This window comes from Heptranchias perlo, chromosome 2 (genome assembly GCF_035084215.1).
Source record: "Heptranchias perlo isolate sHepPer1 chromosome 2, sHepPer1.hap1, whole genome shotgun sequence".
NCBI classification, from domain to species: domain Eukaryota; kingdom Metazoa; phylum Chordata; class Chondrichthyes; order Hexanchiformes; family Hexanchidae; genus Heptranchias; species Heptranchias perlo.
The window spans coordinates 105,121,348-105,146,945 of record NC_090326.1 but is presented as its reverse complement, the minus strand read 5'-3'; the positions used below and the strand labels follow the sequence as shown (position 1 = coordinate 105,146,945).

General features: G+C 43.0%; 1 protein-coding gene across 6 annotated transcripts in view; it reads right to left on the bottom strand.

The window, feature by feature from the left end:
- LOC137341956 (tensin-3-like) overlaps positions 1-25,598 on the bottom strand; it is a 385,280-nt gene that overhangs the window by 186,606 nt on the left and 173,076 nt on the right. For all 6 annotated transcript variants that reach the window (XM_068005512.1, XM_068005503.1, XM_068005521.1 and 3 more), the window contains one exon: positions 17,264-17,302. In XM_068005512.1, the coding sequence (XP_067861613.1) occupies positions 17,264-17,302 (39 nt within the window). The remainder of the gene's footprint in view (positions 1-17,263; positions 17,303-25,598) is intronic.

Below are 25,598 nucleotides of genomic sequence, written 5' to 3'. Positions count from 1 at the left end.
TTACAACTAGATCCCACAGGTAAAAGGACTGCAACATCTGTTTCCCCATGTTAGAAATGCTTTTTTTTCATCTTTTGGATGAAATATTAAACCTGGTTGCCTGCTTCGTGGATGATAAAGATCCCACAGCACCATTTGAAGAACAACATTGAATTCTCCTGGTGTCCGAACCAACCTTCTTCCCCCAGACATTACCATAAAAAAATTATCTGGGCATCAATTAATTTGCTGTTTGTGGGATCTTGTGGGCAAAATGACTACAGTGTTTCCCTATATAACAATGACTTCAATAGTAATCTACTGGTTGTGAAGTACTTTGAGATGTTCTGAAGATGTGAGAAGGCGCTCTATGAATGGAAGTTCTTTCTTCTTTTTATGACTTCAATCAAATACTTGATTAAAAATAAAATCAAACATAGTTCCAATATTAGGATTCTTTTCAGGTAAGGCTGTAATTTGTGCTATCAGAAATTTTATACATAGTTAGTAGCAAAGTTGCAACATTAGCAAATCCACCCCATTAGGTCAGTGAGTACTCTACTGCTGAGCCATACAGACTAGAAATGTCTCAGGTTTGATCTGTTCTAAGATAGCTGACCTCAGACAGTGGGGTACTTGGTGCACCAGAATTGGAATCGGTGTCCTGGGTTACAGAGATGAAAAAACAACCAGGATTCCAACACCTTTACTCCCCCCCCTACATAACTTGGTGGGAGCCCACCAGAACAGCCAGAAACTAATCCTAGACCTGATTACACCAAGTCCCCACCGAGAGCCAAGATTTCCTCGATGACGTCGTGTGGGTTCTGCCCGCTTCTTATCAGACCATCGACTAAGGCTGGGGGGGGGGGGGGTGGTGGGAAGAGAGGGAGAGGAAAGTGGGGAGGGGTGGAAAGCAGGGCATGGTTCTCTGAACATCTGAGTTCCCATGCCCTGGTTGGTGGTTGGTGCTTGGTGCTGGAACCACATGTACTGGCTGACCAGATAATGGAAGTGGGGGCCGCCTGGGGTCCAAGCCAGGAGCACAGCCAACTTCCTTTCCTGGCCCCCATGCCAGCTGATATTGTAAAAGTTTCCTCTCCTCAGTTACTGTCCCTCTCCCTTTCAAATGTGCCATCATTACCTTCCCCCCTCAAAAAACCCACCCTTGACACTTCTGCCCTTACAAACCACTGCCTCAATTCCAACCTCCCTTTCCTCCCCAAAGTCCTTGAACGTGTTTCATCTCCCAAATCCATGTACATCTTTCCCGCAATTCCTTGTTTGAATTTCTCGAGTCAGGTTTCCGCCCTTGCGACAGAACTGAAATGGCTCGAATCAAAGTCAAAAATGACATCCTCTGTGACAGTGATCGTGGTGCACTATCCCTCCTCATCTTTCTCAATCTCTTTGCAGCCTGAGACACTGTCGACCATACCATTCTCCCCCACCACTTCTCTTCTTACTCTTCCATTCTTACCTATCCAATTGTAGCCAGAGAATCTCCTGCAATGGCTTCTCTTCTCTCCCCTCCTTCAAAGATCTATCCATGGCCCCCTCCTATTTTTTATCTACAGGCTGCCCCTCGACGACATCATCTGAAGAAATTACTTCAGGTTTACACGTACACTGACAGCACCTAGCTCCAACTTACCACCACCTCTCTCGACCCCTCCACTGACTCAGTGTTGTCAGACTGCTTGTCCGATATCCAGTCCTGGAGGAACCACAATTTCCTCCAATTAAATACTGAGAAGACTGAAGCCACTGTCTTCGGCCCCATCACGAACTCCTGTCCATCGCCACTGATTCCATCCCTAGCCATCGTCTCAGACTGAATCAGAATGTTCGCAACCTCGGCGTTCAATTCGATCCTGAGCTAAGCTTCCAACCCCATATCCATTCCATCACAAAGTCCACCCGCCTACTTCTACCTCCGTAACAGCCCGTCTCCGCCCATGTCTCAGCTTATCTGCTGCTTTTGTTACCTCCAGACTCGATTATTCCAATGCTCTCCTTGCCGGCCTCCCATTTTCCACCCTTCACATACTTGAGTTCATGTAAAACTCTGCTGCCCATAATCTGACCCACACCAAGTTCCGCTCCCCCATCTCCCCTGTGCTCGCTGACCTACATTGGCTACAGATCCAATAATGTCTCGATTTTAAAATTTTCATCCTTGTGTTCAAATCTCTCCATGGTCTCGCTTCTCCCTATCTCTGTAACCTCCTCTAGCCCGACAAACCTCCAAGAGCTCTGTGTCCTTCCAACTCTGTCCTCTTGTACATCCCCCACTTCCTTCGCCTTACCATTGGAGACAGTGCCTTCAACAGTCTCGGCCCTCACCTCTGGAATGCTCTCTCTAAATCTCTCTGCCTCGCCACCTCTCTCTCCTCCTGAGAGACACTCCATAAAACCTACCTCTTCGACCAAACTTTTAGTCACCCATCCTAATAGCTCCTTCGATGGCTTGGTGTCAATTTTTGTCTGATTACACTCCTGTGAAGCACCTTGGGACGCTTTCCTACATTAAAGGTGCTATATAAATGTAAATTGTTCTTTATTTCAAGAGACCAAACATTACAAACAGATTACAAGCTGAAACAGAAAAACTAGCAAACATTTATCAATTAACAATCCAGTTTTATATAAAAAAATTAAAATCCCATTCCTGTTTGCTATCCACTGACCCCTACTCGCAGTACACATCTGTATTCACCAGGTGAGGACTTGGCTGCAATGCTCCTGTGGTCAAACAGCCTGATAACCCTCTATCTAGGCTCACAGAGGAACGCACTCATTTGGGTGAGGTGCCAGCACGAAAATCAGTGCCTTACAGAGAGGAAAATAGTGGAGAACGATAAAGCAATTTGACAACAACTACACCAAATTACAGCGTATTGGTCCTTCAAGGAAATGCAAATAACCATAGGGTCTAAATAAGATTTGTTGATTTGGCTAAAAATAAAACACCCAGCCAGCCATTACAATCCAATGTCCCTCCAGAGCCAGCTATCGTCTGTAGACATATGCTATCATGATCAACCAGTAATGATCACGATCTGCAGACCTGGCACAAGATCTGTGATGCCAACTATTAGATAACAACTATGAGTTACATTTATATGGTAGGAAGAATATCTCAGAGTGCTTTGCAAAAAGGGACATTTTGGGCACTGAGCATAAGAAAAGGGGAAGGGAATGGAGAGAAAGGAACATAGAAACATTGGAAACAAAAGCATGGTCAAAGGAGAGTTTTGACCATGTTTTTTTAAAGAGGGATGGAACTGGATAAAGAATTCCAGGGCAGGACTGCAGTGGCTGAATGAGCAGCCACTGACATGGATGAAGCAAGGAGAGGAGAGATGTTAGAGGAGCAGATGGTGTGTGCAGGAAAGTAAAGATAGGTCAGGCGAGATGAGGCCATAGAGGGATTTGAAAACAAGTATCAGAATTTTGAAATGGTCATGGTGGGGCACAGGGAGCCAGTGGAGCTTGGAAAATAATGGGGAAATGGTACTTAATGTAGATGAGGGCACATGCTGCAAGGTTTTGGATGGACGAAGAAAATTGATGTGGAGAGGGTAATCCCATGGGCATTGGAGAAGTCTACCTTCAAATGATGATGCAAAGAGATCGAGCAGAGGTGGGAAATGTTGCAGAAGTGGAAGTCAGCAGCTTCAATAATGGAGCGGATGTGGGGGAGGAAGCTGAGCTTTGGGTTAAGCAGGATGCCAAGATTCCACACTTCCTGACTCAGCTTAAAAGGGCAGCCAGAAAGGTTCATGAACCCAATAACAGAGGTCAGAAGTGCTGAAAAGATTGTCTCAGTTTTGCTAACGTTCAGAGAGGTTATTTCAGAGTATGGCAATAACCTTTGTGTCAATGGAGGAGACAATGAGCTAGAGTTTGGTATCATCAGCATACATGTAGAAGCTGACCGTGTGCTTCGGGATAATATCATCAAGAGGTAACATGTAGATAGTAAAGAGGTGGGTCCAAACTGGACCCTAGGGTACCATGGGTGTGACTATGCAAGTGGGAAGGAAATGCCATTGACAGCAACATAGCACCTGTGTTGAATCAGGTAAGAATGCAAACAGCAGAGAGCAATGCCCCTGATGCCCCCGAGGTGGATTGCAGAGTTTTGAAAACAATTAAGAAGTTGAAGTGGAAGAGAAGAGATCGGGAGTCACAGTCACATAGGATGTCATTTGGGTTGGCATCAGGAGGGAGGGGGAGGAGCCCATAGCAAGGGAGGCCTAGGGCTTCCATGTGGGACCCAGAGGAGCACGCCTGCTCTTCCTGGCCCACAAGGACACATTAAAAAAAAATGTAAAAACTTCCCGGCCTGGGACTCTTCTGGCCCACGATCTCCCAACCGATGTCACTGCTCTCCCATTCAGGCCTCCAATGAAAATTGCAAATCGGGTCCAAATAACGTAATTGAGCACCGAGCTCCATATTTAAATAAGACCCCGCCAGCTTGGGTCAGGTGTCCTGCTTGCCTACTCAAAAGAGCAGGTTAACATCAGGACGGGGAGGGGGCGGCAGGGGGGTCAAAGGGGGTAAGTCACTACCCACATTTTAACTGACCGCCCCCACCCCTGGCCCGGTTACCACGGCGAGAGTTAAAATTGGGGCCGAAGAAATCTTGTAAATTAATGGAATGACCTTATTAATTTAAACTGAAGTACCTTTCAAACGACACAGAACTATTTTCTTCTTTCAATGGAAGAGTTTAATATTTTTTATGACAACTCTTGAGAAAAACATTAACAATCATTGGGCCTAGCAGCTTTAGTGTTGCTAATCAGGTCAGACGATCAGACATACTGCAAATTACTTTATTTCATATGACCAATTGCAAGTAATAGATTCAAAATAAGGTTGTGTAACGTACTGCCAAGAAATTCTAGTCATACTGCGTTTTCCACTGCGGCAGAAAGAAGGTTCAAACAGTGTCAGGTTAAATTCGGTCATAAATCTGTATTTTAAATTTGTTGATGTCATGAAGAAATTATACCTACAAAATACAAAAGTACTGTGATCAGCCAATATATATAGTATCTCAACTCTATTTATCCACCTTTGCTCCATATTCCTCGATACCCTTACCTGACAAAAATCTATCGATTTCAATCTTGAAGATTTCAATTGACCCAGCAACTACAGCCTTTTGGGGGCGTGAGTTCAGATTTCCACTACCCTATGTGTGAAAAAGTGCTTCCTGATTTTACTCTTAAATGATCTAGCTCTAAGTTTATTACGTCCTTTGTTCTGGATTCTCCAACCAGAAGGAATTCTCTGCATCCACCCAATCAAATCCCTTTATCATTTTGAGCACCTTGATTAGATCACCCCTTAACCTTCTAAACTCAAGGAAATACAACTGCACTGTAAAGTCTCCAAGGCCAATATATCTTTCCTGAGGTTTGGTGCCCACAATTGAACGCAGTACTCCAGATGGGGGACTGACCAAGGCCCTGTACAACTGAAGCATCAATTCCTCAGTTGTGAATTCTACCCGCCTTGAGATAAAGGCTAACATTCCATTTGGCTTTTTGATTCCACGTACCTATGCACTAGTTTTTAAGTGATCTGTGGCCACTAAAACTCTTTGCTCCTCCGCAGCCCCGAGTCTGCACCATTAAGAAAGTATTCTGATTTGTCAATCTCAGATCCAAAGTAGATGACTTCATACTTCCCCACATTCAACTCCATCTGCCACAGTTTTGCCCATGCACTTGGTCTGTCTATGTCCCTTTGTAACTTGCTGCACCCATGCACACAACCTACTATGTACCTCCCATAAACTTTACAACTGATATACAATTGTTTATTCCTTCATTCAAGTCATTAATATATATGGTGAAAGTGAGGCTCAGTACAGATCAAACAGTACGGAACACCACTTGTCACATCCCACCAATCAGAGAACATTCCCTTTATCCTACTCCCTGTACAAAAGGCCAATATTTTCCAAAATATCACTCCACCTCCCAACGAGTTACCAACCCAAGTCACAAGGTTTCTTCCAATTCTGTGCACTTTCATTTTTGAAAATCTCATGTAAGGAACCTTATCAAATGCCTTCTGAAAATCCACATGGCAACATCTGTGATGTTGGGATACGTAAAATTGTACACACTTCTCGCCAATCCAAATACAAGTGACACATTGGCCCCGATATTAGCAGGGAGGCGGGCTGGCAGAAGGTGGGGGGGGGGATTGGGCAAACCCGCATGAACCAAACTTAACGTTTCCGACTCGATCGCAAGTTGATTGCTGGCGTCCTCCCTGGGTTTCGCGCCCGGCAGTTAGCCTGATTGACAGGCTGGCTGCCATCAGGAGCTGCAACATGGGGGGGGGGCAGGAAAGAGAGAGAGCCAGACGTTATCCAGCGCTGGACTGGAAGCCCGGCGGTGGGGGCGGGGTAGGAGAAGACCGGCCCATGGCGGGGGTAGGGGAAGATCGGGCGGGGGGTAGGGGAAGATCGGGGAGGGGGGTGGCGGGGAGGGGAAGATTGTTTTAACGTCATTGCATGTTTTTTTATTTAATTTATTTAGTTTCTTTTTCCCTGATCTTGGTTTCACCAGGCGTGAATCAGAAGCAGTGGGCAAGCCGCCCAGGTAAGTTAAAAAAATCTTTCTAATCACTTAGTCTGTCACAGGTAAAGTGCCTTAGGTACCTCAATGAGGTACATTTGGCTCTTTAACTATCATCCCGCCGGCTTTAATTGCCAGTGGGACTTCAGGTTTTGGGTCGCCCGTGTGCACACAGGTGAGTCCCTGGGAAACTCGGAAGTTGGCGGGTTGGAGCCGGTTTCCGAACCCAAACGTGATTTGCGTGATTTTCAGAATCCCACCTACCCCCAAATCTGCCTTCTAAAATCACCCCCATTTGGTCTGTGAAAGTGTGCAGAAAATGTCTGAGTATTTTTCAGTGCACTCACAGTAAATATGTAGGCAAAGGTTTTCTACTTCTGCTCATTTACTTTCTAATAATGATATATCAGTAATTAGGACTGAGATGAGGAAGAATTTCTTCACTCAGAGGGTTGTGAATATTTGGAATTCTCTACCCCAGAGGGCTGTGGCTGCTCAGTCGTTGGGTATATTCAAGACTGAGATCAATAGATTTTTGGACGCTAAGGGAATCAAGGGATATGGGGATCGGGCAGGAAAGTGGAGTTGAGGTTGAAGGTCAGCCATGATCTGATTGAAAGGCAGAGCAGGCTCGAAGGTACGTACGGCTGCTCCTGCTCCTATTTCTTATGCTCTTATGTTCTTAAGGCAGACAAATTTTTAAAAAGTAAGAATTAATGAAAGGATGTTTTAGTTTCAGCGATTCAAATAATGGCATTCAACTTTATTTGGTAATTAAGTTTAAAAGAACGATGTCATCAAGGTAAAGATTATTTTTCTGTGTATATGTTAATGCTCTTTTAAAATCATCAGTTTTAATAAAAGAAAAATAAAACAGTGGGAAAAAAATGTTGGCACTACAGTTATTAAATTATTTGCTGCAGCATGAACTCAGGGTCACATCAACACTTTCAGGAAAAGAATGTTCCAGAATTGGACCCAGTCCAAAAATCCCAGTGGAAAGAAAAACTCTTCTGGACTTGACCATTCGGCTGAATGCATCATGTGACTTTTGTTTCTTATAATCATGTGTTTTACAACTCATAACTTTTCTAAGCACAACAGTTAAGAGATAGTGCATTTCTTAATAAGTCAACTACAAATATCACTCATTTATAACCCATGATTTTGCCCCAGTAATATGGTGCTTTCTTTCCTTGTTGCTGTCACACTAAGTTCTAGCCACTAACTCCCTTCTGCAAATGCAAAATTGTATTGATTGTAGTATTTCTATTTCTGAAACTAACCACAACCTTATGAGTGAGTTGTTAATGGTTAATGACCTCAAAAAGTACAATAAACTTTTACATAAAAATATATATCCTCTTAATTCTCGTCATATTGTGGTCAAAGACTGCAGATCTGGAGTACCGTGTTCAGTTCTGGGCACTGCATCTCAAGAAGGAAATATTTGCCTTGGAGGGGGTGCAGCGCAGATTCACCAGTATGCTACCAGGGATAAAAGGGTTAAATTATGAGGACACATTACATAGATTCGGCTTGTATTCTCTTGAGTATAGAAGATTAAAGGGTGATCTAATTGAGGTGTTCAAGATGATTAAAGGAGTTGATAGAGTAAACAGAGAGAAACTATTTCCTCTGGTGGGGGAGTCCAGTAGAAGGGGGCATAACCTTAAAATTAGAGCTAGGCTGTTCAGGCCTGATGTCATGAAGCATTTCTTCACACAATGGATAGTGGGAATCTGTCCCCCAAACAGCTGTTGAGACTAGGTCAAGTGAAAATGTAAAAACTGAGATTGATAGATTTTTGTTATTTAAGGATATTAAGGGATTATGGAACCAAGGCTGGTAAATGGAGTTAAGATACAGATCAGCCATGATCTAACTGAGTGGTAGAACAGGCTTAAGGGGCTGAATGGCCTACGCTTGTTCCTACTTATAGACACAACACTGTAAAAACTCTCACATGCAATTCAACATATTCTAGTCATTAGTCCTACATTGTTGCTATCTTGAAAACATTCCTCAGTGCATACTTCCATTGCAATACCATGAATATTTCCTTCACCACCCATTATTATGGCTTCTTTGTGTGAGACTGGTAATTAAGTTCCATTTAATATTGGACGATGGGTAGTTTTTGTGATGTGGATTTGTGCCCATTAGGAATTAGGTTGACGCCATCCCAAATTCATTATATGTAATGCTGTAGGAGAGAATACTTTCATCCAATTAGTCCGGATTAACTATGAACCCAAATTCCAGAAGTTATAAAAGAGCATCTTAACCCACTGTTCCACCTGTTGTTTCCCTCATCTCTCATCCCTCTCCTCTCAAAAACAGAGAGAGATTAATGAATGGTAAACTCCTAGAATAATTACAACTGCCACATCACAACAAATGCAGTGTTGTTTATCTATTGTTTATGCATTGAAACGCCAATAAACCCCATCACTATCCCACCATTCAATCAATTCTTCACAGAATCCTTCCAATTGTGCTGGAGATGGGAAGTCCCAATGTGCACTGGGGCCTTTTAAACAAACATCAGAAAAGTATCTCCATACTTTATGTAACACACAAGTGTGATAAACCTTCCTTGAAATAAAAACTGTCCCGATTATTATTTATACACAATTGTTATAGTCATGATAAATTAAGGGGACTGACTATTGAAATGGTCATGCTTTTGTGTCATATTAAGCAATAGTGCAAATCTAGTGAAAATCTATTCCATTGTTTTCAATATGCCATTGCACCATAAGCAGCAGTAGAACCTTCAGCTAAGCTATTAATCAAAAGAAAAACATTTTGAAGCTGATCTGAAATCAGATGGCTAATTACGTCCAACTATATGGAATGCTTGTTAAACAAAAGAATTACACATGATTCTAGTTTCCTGAAATATTGTATTCTGTAATTTCAGCCAGTCAAAAGCTTAGTACGTGTTTTTTTAAAGCAGTGTTATATTTTATCATCTGGGCTTTTGACAGCCACGGTCATGCACCTTTACAAGATTAAAGGGCAGTGAAGATGGGCAATGAAATTCAATTTCATGGGAAACATTGAAGTGGACAGGAAATCAAAACTAACAGCAATTTTTCCTTGCTTAATCTTCCTATTATTAGCTGGAGAAGGCATTTTAATCTTCAGTTATGATTGTATGTTCATGCTTATGTTTGCTGTGATTAAATGATCCACCTGAAAAACATCTGTAAAGCAGTTTCTAAGATTATTTGTAACTTCAGACAAAACAACAAAACATAGATGCAGAAAAGAAGTGAATTATGGAAAATATTCTAAGTTAACTAGGATCCATAATGCACAAACATCAAAGTCACAATTGTTTTATTTGTGGCATTTATTTGTTATGAAATGCAGACATTTTTGACATTTAAAAAATATTTTTCTTTTCTAGTACTCAATTCCACAGAGGCAGGGAAGAGCAGGTTACCTTTGGAAAATAGAGCCCCTAAGATCTATCATTTGTATGGGGATAGATATTGTCACCATTTCTCCACTCTCTACAACTATGGGAGGTGCATAATTTGTGTTGAAAGCTGCTTGGATTCAATCACTTACAGAGCTCGCTTTGAAGTGGAGTCTGCTGACTTCCAGATCTCCTCTTTGACTGATCTGTTCCTAATTTTGCTTCTTTTTTTTTTATGAAGAAGTTACATCAAGACTTCAGATCATGAGTTTTACTTGAAAGAAATTAGTCAGTTGAGCAGCAACTGATTCTATTCTGTAATGACTACGACATAGCAGAGCTGTGTGGCTACGAAGTGAAACACTTAAAATGGAATACCAAAAGTTAGGTAGATTCTGTTGTATATTTTTAATGTGTTGCCATGCATTTCATAAGTTATGCTATTAAGATAGAACTTTAAAAAAAAATCTTCCCTCCTCCTCCTTTCCTGAAGGCACTGATTCCTTGCTGGGGTTCAGTACCAGAATGCTAGGCTCCCTCACTGACCATTCTAAACATGCGAGCCTAGACAGTGAATATCGGTAGGCTACTCAAACATGGGGATGCTCGACTTACCTAACATCCACAAATCTTCACTTTCCAGCTAAGGTCACTAAATAGTAATCATGAGCAGCTCTTGGCTGAAATCAGCTAACAACAGATCTGAATCAAACAAAGGACCTTCTTGATTGTACCACTCAACTATACAAGGTGATCACCAAATGAACTTTTGAAAGAGCTACAAAACGTAATATTTTGCATAACAGCATGAAGCACCATTTTATGGTGCCAAATACACAGGGGTGCTCACTTCCACATGCATCTGTTGAATCCTTTTGCATTGGCCTTGCTGAATTTTAGGATGCTTGAGTGAAATGGGGGCTTACACACTACAGTAAAATTAAGGTCCTAGAGCATTATAAAAACAAGAATCACTTAAGCCAATTATGGTCAGTGTATGTAAGGGGCAAATATTTTTATTTTGTAAATTATGTGTTTTTCACTCTTTGGTGGAATACTATACATTGTAATGGTTGAGGCAATGCCTGTCATCCTGAGTTTATCAGAAACTTGTGCCTCACACACCATATGTTCTCACCACATTGGCTTCCTCTTTGGCATATATGAGATATTTCATATTCTCACTGAAGGAAGATGAAGAAGTAAAATATGTTTAATATTCGCAACAGAAAATGTGGCTGAAATGCATTTTGCAAATAAAAATGAAATCCAATCAATTCTGGGAGCAGATCTTCAAGTGGATCAGCACTGTCATAAACGAGGGTTTGGGAATCCATGATGTGTATTTCTATCCATTATATATTGAAAATGGTGAGTGGTCTCAGAATTCCAACTGTGATGCACCAGTAGGTGGAGTTGTCAAAAAAATATTATGCGACAAATTAAAGATACTGGGGTGCCTAGCAAAGGAACGATCTTCCTTTTTCTTTTAAAAAGTTTAACCTCCCTCGAAGATATGATACAAGAAAAATCTTTCATTCTGCTAGGTGATCTTTCTTTCACCTCTAGCCCCTTTCACTCCATCAGAATCGTTCTTCTCCCTCCAGTTTATCAATACTATTATGATCTTTGTTCCTCTGAATTTTGCTTTGTTTTTCAACTTGGGAGTTTCAGTTGCTACCAAAGCAGAAGTGGTTCCGTAGGGTGGTCCCTCAAAGGCAGTAATTTTTAGACCAAAAGTTAGCTATTTTAAAAAATCATTGGTGGAGCTTTACACCAAATGCATTTATATCAAGAGTTGACATCCATTCATATTAGTGAAAGAACACTTTGATGGTTGAGGCAAAGACCATTGCATTTTTCAAGGAAAAGTAGATAAATATTTGAAGCAGGGCTATGAGAAGATACCAGGGCAGTGCGATTCGTTTTGAACTGCTCCAAAGAGGGCTCAGAACACATTTAACCGAATGGCCTCTTTCTATGCTGTAAACTTCTATGGTGACTTCATCGACGTTTATACTGCAGTTTTGGTGTTTACCTTCTACTCAGGTGGGTGTTGCACCAATACGAAAAGTGCAGTATTACAACAGGAGGAGTTACAGGCTGAAGAGGTAAATCACTGGTGCCTCACAGGCAGATGCAAATCTGGATTCAAGATGAGCTCAGGATGGTACAAGCAGTCATAAACAGGTGTCCCTGATTGGCTGTTTCAAAGGTTGAAAAGTATGTAAACTCACAGTAACAAGATCATACAGCAGCAGGAGCACCCTCAAGTGTTCGACTTGAGAACTAATATTACACAGACAATATAGATATGTTCTTTTTCCCCATTTCCCTCCAATGTACTGGAACCATAGAATGATACAGCACAGAAGGAGGCCATCTGGCCTATTGTGCCTGTGCCGGTTCTTTGAAAGAGCTATCCAATTAGTGCCACTTCCCTGCTCTTTCCCCGCAGTCCTGCAATTTTTTCCACTTTAAGTATTTATCCAATTCCCTTTTGAAAGTTATTAATCAATGTGCTTCCACCACCCTTTCAGGCAGTGCATTCCAGACCATAACAGCTCGCTGTGTAAACATTTTTTTCTTCATTTCGACTTTGGTTCTTTTGCTAATTACGTTAAATCTGTGTCCTCCGGTTACAGACCCTTCTGCCACTGGAAATAGTTTCTCCTTATTTATGCTATCAAAACCCGACATGATTTTGAACACCTCTATCAAATCTCCCTTTAACTTTCTCTGCTCCAAGGAGAACAATCCCAGTTTCTCTCATCTCTCGGTGTAATTGAACTCTTTCATCCCTTTCACTATTCTAGTTAATCTCCTTTGCACCCTCTCCAAGGCCTTGACATCCTTCCAAAGTGTGATGCCCAGAATTGGACACAATACTCCAGCTGGGGATGAACCAGTATTTCACAAAGGTTTAGCGTAACTTCCTTGCTTTTGTACTCTACGCCTCTATTTATAAAGCCAAGGATCCCTCCGGTATGCTTTTTTTTTAAAAACAGCCTTCTCAACTTGTCCTGCCACCTTCAAAGACTTGCATACGTATACCCCCAGTCTCTCTGTTCTTGCACCCCCTTTGAAATTGTACCATTTAGTTATAATGCCTCTCCTCATTCTTCCTATCAAAATGAATCACTTCACGCTTCTCTGCATTAAATTTTATCTGCCATGTGTCTGCCCATTTCACCAGTCTATGTCCTCCTGAAGTCTTCTACTGTCCTCCTCACTGTTTACTACATTTCCAAGTTTCATGCCATCTGCAAACTTTGAAATTATGCCCTGTATACCCAAGTCCAGGTCATTAATATATATCAAAAAGAGCAGTGGTCCCAACACCAACCCCTGGAGGACACCACTGCACACTTCTCTCCAGTCTGAAAAACAACTGGGCATCACTACTCTGCTTTCTGAACATTAGCCAATTTTGTATTCATGCAGCAACTTCCCCTTTAATCCCATGGACTTCAATTTTGCTGACAAGCCTAATATGTGGCACTTCATCAAACGCCCTTTTGAAAGTCCATATACACAACAGCAATTGCACTACCCTCATCAATCCTCTCTGTTACTTCATCAAAGAACTCAATCAAGTTAGTCAAACACAATTTGCCTTTAACAAATCTGTGCTGGCTTTTACTTATTAACCCATATTTTCCCAAGTGCCAATTAATTTTGTCCCTGATTAATGTGTTTAAAAGTTTCCCCATCACAGACGTTAGGCTGACCAGCCTGTAGTCGCCGGTTTATCCCTCTCCCCTTTTGTGAACAGGGGTGTAATATTTGCAATCCTTCAGTCCTCTGGCTCCACTTCCATACCTAAGGAGGATTGGACGATTGTAGCTGAAGCCTTTGCAATTTCCACCCATACTTCCCTCATCAAACTAGGTAGCATCCCATCCGGATTTGTAATTCTGAAGGAAGTCAATGGCCCTTTCAGTGTGACATTCGCACGCGGCTGTTTATGTTGGCGCTTTTTTTAAATTACTGGCACACGCGCACACACACACACACACACACTTTTTTCAGTCAGGATGTTCCATTCAGAGAAAGGCAACAACGGTCTAGTGGATTTATCGTATGACCAGTACCGACCAAGCCCTATAAGTCTTGGTCTATTTCAATGCTAAACTGGCCAAAGCAAGCATTAGTCAGTCCTCCTCCATGTTGAGCACCACTTGGAGGAAGTACTAAGGGTAGCAAGGGCACAGAATGTACTCTGGGGGTGGGGGACTTCAATGTCCATCACCAAGAGAGGCTCGGTAGCACCACTACTGACCGAGCTCTGAAGGACATAGCTGCCAGACTGGGCCTGCGGCAGGTGGAGAGAGAACTAACACGAGGGAAAAACCTACTTGACCTCGTCCTCACCAATCTACCTGTCGCAGATGCATCTGTCCATGACAGTATTGGTAGGAGTGACCAAAGCACAATCCTTCTGGAGACTAAGTCCCGTCTTCACACAGAGGACACCATCCAACGTGTTGTGTGGCACTATCACTATTCGAAATGGGACAGATTCAGAACAGATCTAGCAGCTCAAAACTGGGTATCCATGAGGCACTGTGGGCCATCAGCAGCAGCAGAATTGTATTCCAGCACATTCTGTAATCTCATGGCCCGGCATATTCCTCACTCTACCATTACCAACAAGCCAGGGGACCAACCCTGGCTCAATGAGGAGTGTAGAAGAACATGCCAGGAGCAGCACCAGGCATACCCAAAAATAAGGTGCCAACCTGGTGAAGCTACAACACAGGACGACATGCATGCTAAACAGCAGAAGCAACATGCTATAGACAAAGCTAAGCGATTCCACAACCAACGGATCAGGTCAAAGCTCTACAGTTCTGCCACATCCAGTCATGAATGGTGGTGGATAATTAATCAACTAACGGGAAGAGGAAGCTCCATGAACATCCCCATCCTCAATAATGGCATAGCCCAGCACGAGTGCAAAAGACAAGGCTGAAGCATTTGCAACCATCTTCAACCAGAAGTGCCGAGCGGATGGTCCATCTCGGCCTCCTCCTGATATCCCCACCATCACAGAAGCCAATCTTCAGCCAATTTGATTCACTCCATATGACATCAAGAAATGGCTGAGTGCACTGGATACTGCAAAGGCTATGGGCCCCAACAATATCCCGGTTGTAGTGCTGAAGATTTGTGCTCCAGTACTAGCCACGCCTCTAGCCAAGCTGTTCCAGTACAGTCAACAACACTGGCATCTACCCGACAATGTGGAAAATTGTCCAGGTATGTCCTGTCCACAAAAAGCAGGACAAATCCAATCTGGCCAATTACCGCCTCATCAGCCTGCTCTCAATCATCAGCAAAGTGATGGAAGGTGTCGTCAACAGTGCTATCAAGCGGCACTCACTCACTAATAACCTGCTCACCGATGCTCAGTTTGGGTTCTGCCAGGACCACTTGGCTCCAGACCTCATTACAGCCTTGGTCCAAACATGGACAAAAGAGCTGAATTCCAGAGGTGAGGTGAGAGTGACTACCCTTGACATCAAGGCAGCATTTGACCAAGTGTGGCACCAAGGAGCCCTAGTAAAATTGAAGTCAATAGGAATCAGGTGGAAAATTGTCTAGTGGCTGGAGTCATACCTAGCACAAAGGAAGATGGTAGTGGTTGTTGGAGGCCAAGCATCTCAGCCCCAGGACATTGTTGCAGGAGTTCCTCAGGGCAGTGTCCTAGGCCCAACCATCTTCAGCTGCTTTATCAATGATCTTCCCTCCATCATAAGGTCAGAAGTGGGGATGTTCGCTGATGATTGCACAGTGTTCAGTTCCATTCGTAACCCCTCAGATAATTAAGCAGTCATGCCCGCATGCAGCAAGATCTGGACAACATCCAAGCTTGGGCTGATAAGTGGCAAGTAACATTCGCACCAGACAAGTGCCAGGCAATGACTATCTCCATCAAGAGAGAGTCTTGACATTCAACGGCATTACCATCGCCGAATCCTCCGCCATCAACATCCTGGGGGTCGCCATTGACCAGAAACTTAACTGGGCCAGCCACATAAATACTGTGGCTACAAGAGCAGGTCAGAGGCTGGGTATTCTGCGGTGAGTGCCTCACCTCCTGAATCCCTCGAGTCTTTCCACCATCTACAAGACACAAGTCAGGAGTTTGATGGAATACTCTCCACTTGCCTGGATGAATGTAGGACCAATAACACTCAAGAAGCTCAACACCATCCAGGACAAAGCAGCCCGCTTGATTGGCATCCCATCCACCACCCTAAACATCCACTCTGGCGAAATTAGTTTGGCCAGTCTTGGTCCAGACCTTACAAGTGTTCTAAAAATGGGTAACTGCAGAATACAGAAGCGGTAAATCTGGCATTTATGACCTTGAGCTCAGAAGTACAGGTCCTGGAAATAGTACCATTGTTTTCAATGCAGCAGTCACAATTTGCAGCAAAATGTAGAACTCACTTGGAATCAATTTGTTAATCACCAGTCATGGGGCTAATGTTTCAACATTAAATTAATAATTGGAATTAAACAGTTAAAATTGTTTTACTTAAATCTCAAGAAATTTTCCAAGTGGAGGTGAAAGAACTGTGTTTTTTGGGGGAGGGGCTAAAAATAAATCCGCTTGCAATTCTGTTCCATTGTTGACCATGGAATAATTGATTGCTGTTCCACAGGATGAAAAGCCAGATGAGTTACATAAATGGTGCTTCAGGCTGAATCCAGTACTAATAAACAAAAAACCAGAACACAAGACGTGCTTTTGTCACTGGGGATTTATACGGTCCTGCAGGCATATGCTGCTCCTGACATGCATTATGTTCCAGTATGTCTACCAAACAATGTTTTCATTAATCCAGATACAAATTTAAAGACTGAGTCCCATTAGTTCCCTGGTCTCCAAACTGCTACTTAAGAGAACAGTGACATTCTACTGATCAGTTGACAAATGTGAACTTTAATACTGGCACATGGCTATCAAACGTGTTTGCTCCTCTTTGCCTGTACTCACCTTTCCAATCATGTGACAATATCCAGTCCAAGGTCCCTAAGCACTGCAAGTCTCAATGTAAAATCAGCAGTCAGAGCACGTTTCTGCAATCATTCCGATCATACTTCAGCCAATTACCATAATAAAGCAATACTGCTGTTCAGTTTTGCTTAATGTTTTCCAATTCAGTGATCGGAGCACCAACATTTGTCAACAGCATTACCATGAAAAACAGCTATATAAGTAAGAACTACTTACCAGCTCATAGTTGACTGGTGGTAAACACGGTGTCACCACCTGTAAGAGAAACAAACCAACAGATTTAATTTCAGTGCTTCAAGCCAAGTTAGAGCAAAACAAATAACGCTTTCAGAACACTTCCACTTTGAAAACAAGTGACTTTCCCGAAAATCACAATACCTGAACAGGGAAAAGGACAACGTTTCCAATGCAGGAGTTAATAATGTTTATTTTTTTAGGAAAATATTAACCAGCTTGCTAGCAGCACATTCTTGAGAGCACACCACCCAATTCCTGATAAAAAGTAATTGTGTAATCAAGCCAGAGCAAACTTAGAAGGTAAATACACGCCTGGTCTACCTTCAATGGATAGCTCCAAACGATCACATTTGTGTTCCTCAAGTACTTTTAACAAATTCTTACATCAAGCATATCGTGAGTTTGAACAAGTAATGACCAATATTGGTCAATGGTTTACCAGAGAGGAAACATTTTTCCTCCATGTTTAAAAGCTTCAACAGGCAAGTAGTCAACTGAATGTACACAGGAGATCTTTACATTTCCGTAAACTGATATGCCCTGCTTTCCGAACTTATTTTGCTTGAACAGATCTACGGGTGAAAAATATTTGAGTTTTCAGTGCACTTGGTATTTCTAACATTCTGGGTTTTGTTCATTTTCAGTTCTTTTGGGATGACTGTGTATATTTTGTCCCTAGTTGTGGCTGTAATTTCAGAAAGTTATAAAATATGAATTATGTTTATTGCCTGGAGGATTATTGTATCACAATATATGCATTTTTCTTGAAAGTTACTGCAGGCAAAAACTGTCTTGTAATCTCACAGTACCTGTCATAGGCAGCTGTTATTTTCTTCCTCACGATGTGACTGGCGTTGGTAAGGTCACATTTATTGCCATTCCTACCTACCCAGTGAAGATGGTGATCTTCGACTTAAACCACCATGTAGCCATTGTTTTTACAACTAAGTGGATTGCTAGGTCATTTCAGAGGTCATAGTTTGGGATTGGAGCTGGCAGGATTCCTTTCCTGAAGGACAGAGTGAAGTTGTATGACAATCCAGGAGGCTTCATGGTCAATTTTTCTGCGGCCAAATTTATTGGATTCAATTTCACAACTTGCCATGGTCGAATGTGAACTCCCGACCTCTAGGTTGTTACAGTACCATAACCACTATACCCTGTTATCCTTTGGGCTGATAACAATGTTGTGTTATAATAGGATAATAAATACCGAGCAGTGAGCTAAAGACTGAAGTTCAATCTCAGGGTTCAGATGGTGTTCTCACAGCCCGGCAGATCTGAACTCCTTGATTGATTACAAACTGCTCAGTTAGTAGCACGCTCACCTTTGAGAAGATTGTGGCGTCAAATCCCACTCCAAGACTTTAGCACATAATCTAGTCTGACACTTCAGGGCAGTGCTAAAGGAATAATGCATTGTACGAGGTAGTTTTTCTGATGACTTGTTAAACTAAGGTCCTATCCACCTGTTTAGGCGGACATTAAAGACTGACCATAACCAGCAAGGCACAGAGACTCAACATGCACTTTACTCAGCTCAATTTACCGGCACGTTTATCAAAGCTCGATTTTTAAAGAGTGCCGCTGAGCTGAGCATTTATCAACTGTAAGAACAACTGCCATAGTTAACATTTGGAAATGTGCTCAACTCCTAGATGAGCTAGGAGAGTTAGAACACTGAAACTTCAAAACAAGCTAGTGATCAAAATGCTGGTGAACAAAAGAAAGACAGGAAAAGTTGTACTGTAGGCTGAAAAATCACAAGTGTTTGTTGCAGAATGTTTGACCCTCAACAAATAACTTGGTCTAGTGGTAGCATACAATGCTGTATGCCTGCTGACATACACGCTAGGAGATGATCATGTGGCGCACTAAGAGTGCGCAACTATCTGGTCACGTGGAGCCTCTGTCTTCTCATTTGGCAGCATTCTTTCCACTGCCTTTTGCACAAGTAGCTCATTAATGAACTGATTCATATAAAGAAAGGAAAAAGCAAACTTGCATTTATATACCGCTTTTCACGTCCTCAGGATGTCCCAATGCTTCAAAGTCAATGAAGTACTTTTGAGTGTAGTCACTGTCATTACGTAAGCAAATGCAGCAGCCATTTACTGCACAGCAAGGTCCCACAAACAGCAATGAGACAAATGACCAGATAATCTGTTTCTACTCAGTGATGTTGTTTGAGGGATAAATGTTGGCCAGGACACCAGGAGAACACCCCTACTTTTCCTGGAATAGTGCCAAGGGAACTTTTATGTTCACCTGAGAGGGTGAAATCTAATCCAAAATCCAGCACCTCCAACAGAGCAGCACTCCCTCTATAGTGTACTGAAGTGTCGGCCTAGATTATATGCTTAAGTATCTGGAAAGAGGCTTTTAACCCTGACCTTCTGACTCAGAGATGAGAGTGCAACCACTGACACCTAATATAATACTGGCCACAGTGGGCCAGAATGTGTACGAAATATAACTTTCAATTGCCTGTTCAAACTCCACACATCTGCACAATGAAACATTCTAGTTTCAAGTACATCCACTTTGGGTTTAGTTTTCATATAGGAATCAATTTTCCTAAATGGAGAACAGGTGGAGAAGAACACTTGGAGGTGATCAAGTCTCAGTCTCTCTTAGAAAAAGACTGCGTAACAATCAATGTGACAGAAATGCTAGGAAACTGACTCAAAGAATGGAACTCTGTTTATTATAAATAAATAAACCCTGTTCACCATCACTACATTTACTCTTTAATGTGTATATTGAAAAACAACATTCTCTCATTCTAGTCAGAGAAAGCTGACCATTAATACCAACCTCAGCTGCATTTCTCAAGTCGCCCAGCATTACAAACAGTTGGATTGAATCAGTACAGTTTCAGGCCTCACTAAAAACCCCTGTTGCACCTTCCAGTACAAACATAACATTTTAAAGTATGAAACAGCCCTATTATATAGAATCCAAAGTTTCATTTCATGTATAATGCAACAAGGCAGAATTCTGGAACCTGCTTGAAATGATTTCCTTTCAAGATTTCTAAATCCTGTCAAAGGATATTTTGTGGCTAGGTCCAAAGCTGCTTTTACTGCTGCTTGAGAAGAAAAGCTACAGAAGAGACAAAATAAAAAACAGAAGAGGGTAGACAGCATGAAGGTACCTACCACAAACATGCTGTACCATGAAATGATCAGATGTGTGTTACTACCCTCAATTCCTTCATATTCTTACGCAAGTTATCAATCTTACACATATCACTATGAAGATGTGGAGAGTCAAGCAAAAAAAATTAAAAGGACAATTTTCCCTTTCTGCTCTCCTATAACTCGAAGTTGACAGTTCCATAGCACCTTCAGTAATGACATGGGAGCAGATTGTCCATCTATGAATTAAGTATGGCACAGGAAGACCAGGAAGGGGCGAGAGTAAAACTACCTGACAAGAGGGAACATTATTCTCAACACAACTGCAACCTCCACAAGCACAAAAGATGGTTTTACAAACAACTTTTAGGACTAAAATATACAAATTTTTAAAATTTCCTTGTGAGTTGTAATTTCCTTTCACTGCCGCACAATCCTGGGGGTGAACAGCTGGCCTGCTTCCAGTCAAGCCTCTACTAAGTGCAACTGCAAGTTTCCAATGCCCCTCCCCAAGGAGGAGAACATCATACTTTCACTCTGCACTTGACAGCCCATACAGGAATCACATCCTATTAAAAATTTAAGAGGCTTTTTAACTCTGACAAATATTATGTTTTACGAAAAGGTCATATTCAAAAACTTAACATTTGTCAGAGTTAAAAAGCCTCTTACATTTTTTTAAATATTTAATATTTAATTAAATCACTTGCTAGAAGAAAAAGCAAGACTGACTTGCATTTATATCACATTCCAAATAAGTCCCAAAAAAAAGTAGTTACTTTCAAAAGGTAGTTGGCTGTCACATGTAGGTAAATGTGGCAACCAACTTGCATGCAAAATTCTACAATCAAAAATGAGATGGATAGGCAGTTAATGTAGATCTTTTGGTGGTGTTGTTGAAAGGTAGAGTGTTGGCCAAGGTACCAGGAGACTTCCCTGCTCTTCTTCGAAAATATAACTACACATGTAAAGCAAATGATTTAAGGTCACCATAAGTAATCCAGAGTGCATTACATGTTCTTTGGAAGGCTGTCTTCACGATCCATGCTAAAAGTATGTTTCAAGAAATAAGTGTTACAATGAAGACACTTTATATAGGTTTTCTGGAGATTGTGCTTCAAAGAAATACAGAGTCATGGTCCAAAGTGTTTGAGTGTTAAGGTGAAGGAAACTAGTAAATTCTCTTTGTAAATAGTAAATCTGTTTTTTTAAATAACATTTACAGAAGGACAGTTGGTAAAGTTATAACGTAGGCTATTATATCAGCAAGAAAGAACATGCTAGGAATGTTCCCTTACTCTTTGAATGGACTGAAATATTAACTGTATATTCCGTAACTTGAGTAAAGGGGTGCGTACAGTAGTTCATCTCATGAGTCAATTTTTGCATTGGCTAACACTGGAAAGGTATAATCATTATCAAATGTTAGGATATGGAAAAAATGTCATCCCTCCCAACCATTCATAAAGAAAAACTCAGTGGCACGAACGACCGTGGCAACTTGTTGAGATATGCCTGGGTTATATATAGGATGTCAATTGAGGGCCCATGCGCAGCCTTACTTGTAAAGGCAAAAACATTTTGAGGTTGATAACAGATCATTCACTGAATGCATTCAGTTAATGCAAAACTATCAACATATCTAATCAATTACGAGGATATGTTTCAACTGTACTTAAATTCAAATCAGATGAAATTCGTCTAATCTTGTACAGATCACTGGTGAGGCCATATTTGAAATACTGCCGGGATTTTAATGCACTCTACCTTCAAAAGGAAATTGAGAGGTTTCAGAAAAGATTCTTGGATTTGGGGCTCTAAGTCTTCACTGGAGAAAAGAAGTTTGAAAGGAGACATGATCTCGGTCTTTAAAAGACTGAGAGGCAGAGACAATGAAGATCTATGTAGACTATTTGATATGAACTGTGAATACAGAACTACAGGATACAAGTATAAAATGACCAAGCCTCAAACTACATGCAAGATTTTTAAAAATGTTCCCATGGAGTACTGGCTACAAGAACAGACTCCCAGCAAAATTAGCTGATGCTGTACCAATTACCTTGCTCAGAAAGGAGTTGGCCAAATTTCTAGTTGGGGTTTGATTGGAGGTTACAGGGAATAGGTACACACTGAGATAATGAAGCAGTCCGTGCCTGCATGCAGCAAGACCTGGACAACATCCAGGCTTGACTGATAAGTGGCAAGTAACATTTGCGCCAGACAAGTGCCAGGCAATGACCATCTCCAACAAGAGAGAATCTAACCACCTCCCCTTGACATTCAACGCCATTACCATCGCCGAATCCCCCACCAACAACATCCTGGGAGTCACCATTGACCAGAAACTTAACTGGACCAGCCATGCAAATACTGTGGTTACAAGAGCAGGTCAGAGGCTGGGTATTCTGCAGCGAGTGACTCAGCTCCTGACTCCCCAAAGCCTTTCCACCATCCACAAGGCACAGGTCAGGAGTGTGATGGAATACTCTCCACTTGCCTGGATGAGTGCAGCTCCAACAACATTCAAGAAGCTCAACACCATCCAGGACAAAGCAGCCCGCTTGATTGGCACCCTATCCACCACCCCAAACATTCACTTCCTTCACCACCGGCGCACTGTGGCTGCAGTGTGTACCATCCACAGGATGCACTGCAGCAGCTCGCCAAGGCTTCTTTGACAGCACCTCCCAAACCCGCAACCTCTACCACCTAGAAGGACAAGGACAGTAGGGACATGGGAACAACACCACCTGCACGCTCCCCTCCAAGTCACACACCATCCCGACTTGGAAATATATCGCCGTTCCTTCATCATCGCTGTGAAAAAATCCTGGAACTCCCTTCCGAACAGCACTGTGGGAGAACCTTCACCATACGGACTGCAGCAGTTCAAGAAGGCGGCTCACTACCACCTTCTCAAGGGCAATAAGGGGTGGGCAATAAATGCCAGCCCTGCCAACGATGCCCACATCCCATGAACGAATAAAAAAAAACTCCATATGGCTTCATGGTTTTATTGCTGAGACTGGGGAGAGAGGAATGTTATCTGTAAAAGAGGTCAGGGTTGACATGAGAAAATGTGCAGCTGGACAGCCACTTATTTACTGGTGTTTGTTTAGTTTGTATTCTGTGTGACTCATGTCCATGAGATGGCTCCCCACGCTTATGCTTCTAAATGCAGCTCCCTTATCCTTGCAGCAGAATCACAAACCCAATTTTTCATGGGTCTACAATTCTGCAATTAGGTTAAGTGAACAAAATTTAGTAGTGTAAAGGGAAGGAGTTAGCTGAACAACACCATGGGCCCGATATTAGGAGGGAGGCCGGTCGGCAGCGGGGGGGGGTTGACTGGGCGCATGGGTAACGCGCCCAGTGAAATCGGGGTGCTCTGCACGCAATCGCAGCTTGATTGAAGGTACTCACCTTGGCTTCCGGGTTTCACGCTGGAAATCTGCGCAGCGGGCAGACTGCGCAGGCGCATCATAGGCTGTCAGCTGGAGGAGCCCTATTTAAAAGGGGCAGTCCTCCACTGACTGATGCTGCAGAAAATAGGAAAAATTACAGCATGGAGCAGCCCACAGGGAAGGCTGCTCCCAGGTTTAATGATGCCTCACTCCAGGTCTTATTGGATGGGGTGAGGAGGACAAAGTTCATCCCCCCGGCGGGCGGGAGGAAGCGCCTGCCTCTGCCACCATGAAGGCCTGGCTTGAGGTGGCAGAGGAGGTCACCTGCACCACCAACATATCACGCACCTGCATACAATGCAGGAGGCGTTTCAATGACCTAAGTAGGTCAGCCGAAGTGAGTACACTTACTCATTCCCCTACACTCCATCTGCCACATCACCACCCCCACCCCACATCTCCTTCTGCACTGCCAACACTACTCTGTCACATCACCCCTCATACCCACTCAAAGCTCATCCTCATCTTACCTGCACTTACTCACCTTGCCAGTACTCATCCCGCCACTACCACTCAAACCAATCCTCATACAATCTCATGGCTCTATCTCATACTCACCCTCTCATGCATCTCTTTCACAGTCAGCCTCACTCAACCTTTCACTACCTATGCTCCATCCACAAGGCATGCATCACAGATGTGCAGTAGGAAGCGTAAGGCAAACGTGTCGTGAGCATGAAGGGGATGCACAAGGGTGTTTGAGGGTTTGTCATACTTATATTTGATTTCTGATCAACTCACATTACATATTATATTGTCACCACTACTGCCACGTCTTTGCAAATCTTGTCTGGTTTGTGCAATAATGTCCTTTCCTGAGGATCACAATGAAGACCCACAACTGATGCCACCCATTGTGTCACTGCAGAGTGGGTGTAGGTGTATTTGCAGGGCTTTTTTGTGCAGACGACTGAGAGAAGTCGGCGATGTCCCCGGTGGCACCCTGGAAGGATGCGAGGGAGAAGTTGTTGAGGGAGTGGTGACTTTGACAGCGACAGGTAAGAAGATGGTGCTCAGGCCATCCGGGAGCAGCTCGGCATGAAGGAGGCTGCAGATGTCCACGACTACATGTCGAGTGACTCTGAGCCTCCGTGTGCACTGCTGCTCAGAGAGGTCCAGGAAGCTGAGCCTCGGTCTGTGGACCCTGTGGCGAGGGTAGTGCCCTCTGCGACGCATCTCTCTCTGCGGTTGCCCTCCCTCCTGCTGTGCAGGTGGATGTATCACAGCACTGTGTTGTGGAGCTCCATGTGTCAGAGGTGGACAGCGTGGCCGGCGAGGCTGGTGATGCTGTTCGTCCTCCGAGGAGGTCATGACTGCAGCTACGGCGGCCCCCATCCGGAAAATGTACGTTTGAGGGGGTCCGCAAGGTAGGTACATGTGTCTGGACACCGGGGTAAGTGTGCAAGTTTGTGAATTTTACTGTTAGGAGGAGGGTGGTGGAGGCCAAACTTTGTCCAGTGACATAGTGGCCTCCTGCAATGAGTGAGGGTCTCGCCCCCCCCCCACCTGTCAAATGGACCTTTACAGCTGCCACAGGCTGATGGCTGCAACATGTCCATTTCAACTGGGAGTGTTTCCCCCAGTATGGGAAACAGTCCCAGTTGACTTGAAAATCCCAGCCTTCCTAAAATATCAGGTCAATCAGGTCTGCAAACGACCTGAAGTACCTACTTAATTACTTTAAGTGGCACCCCGCCGGCATTAATT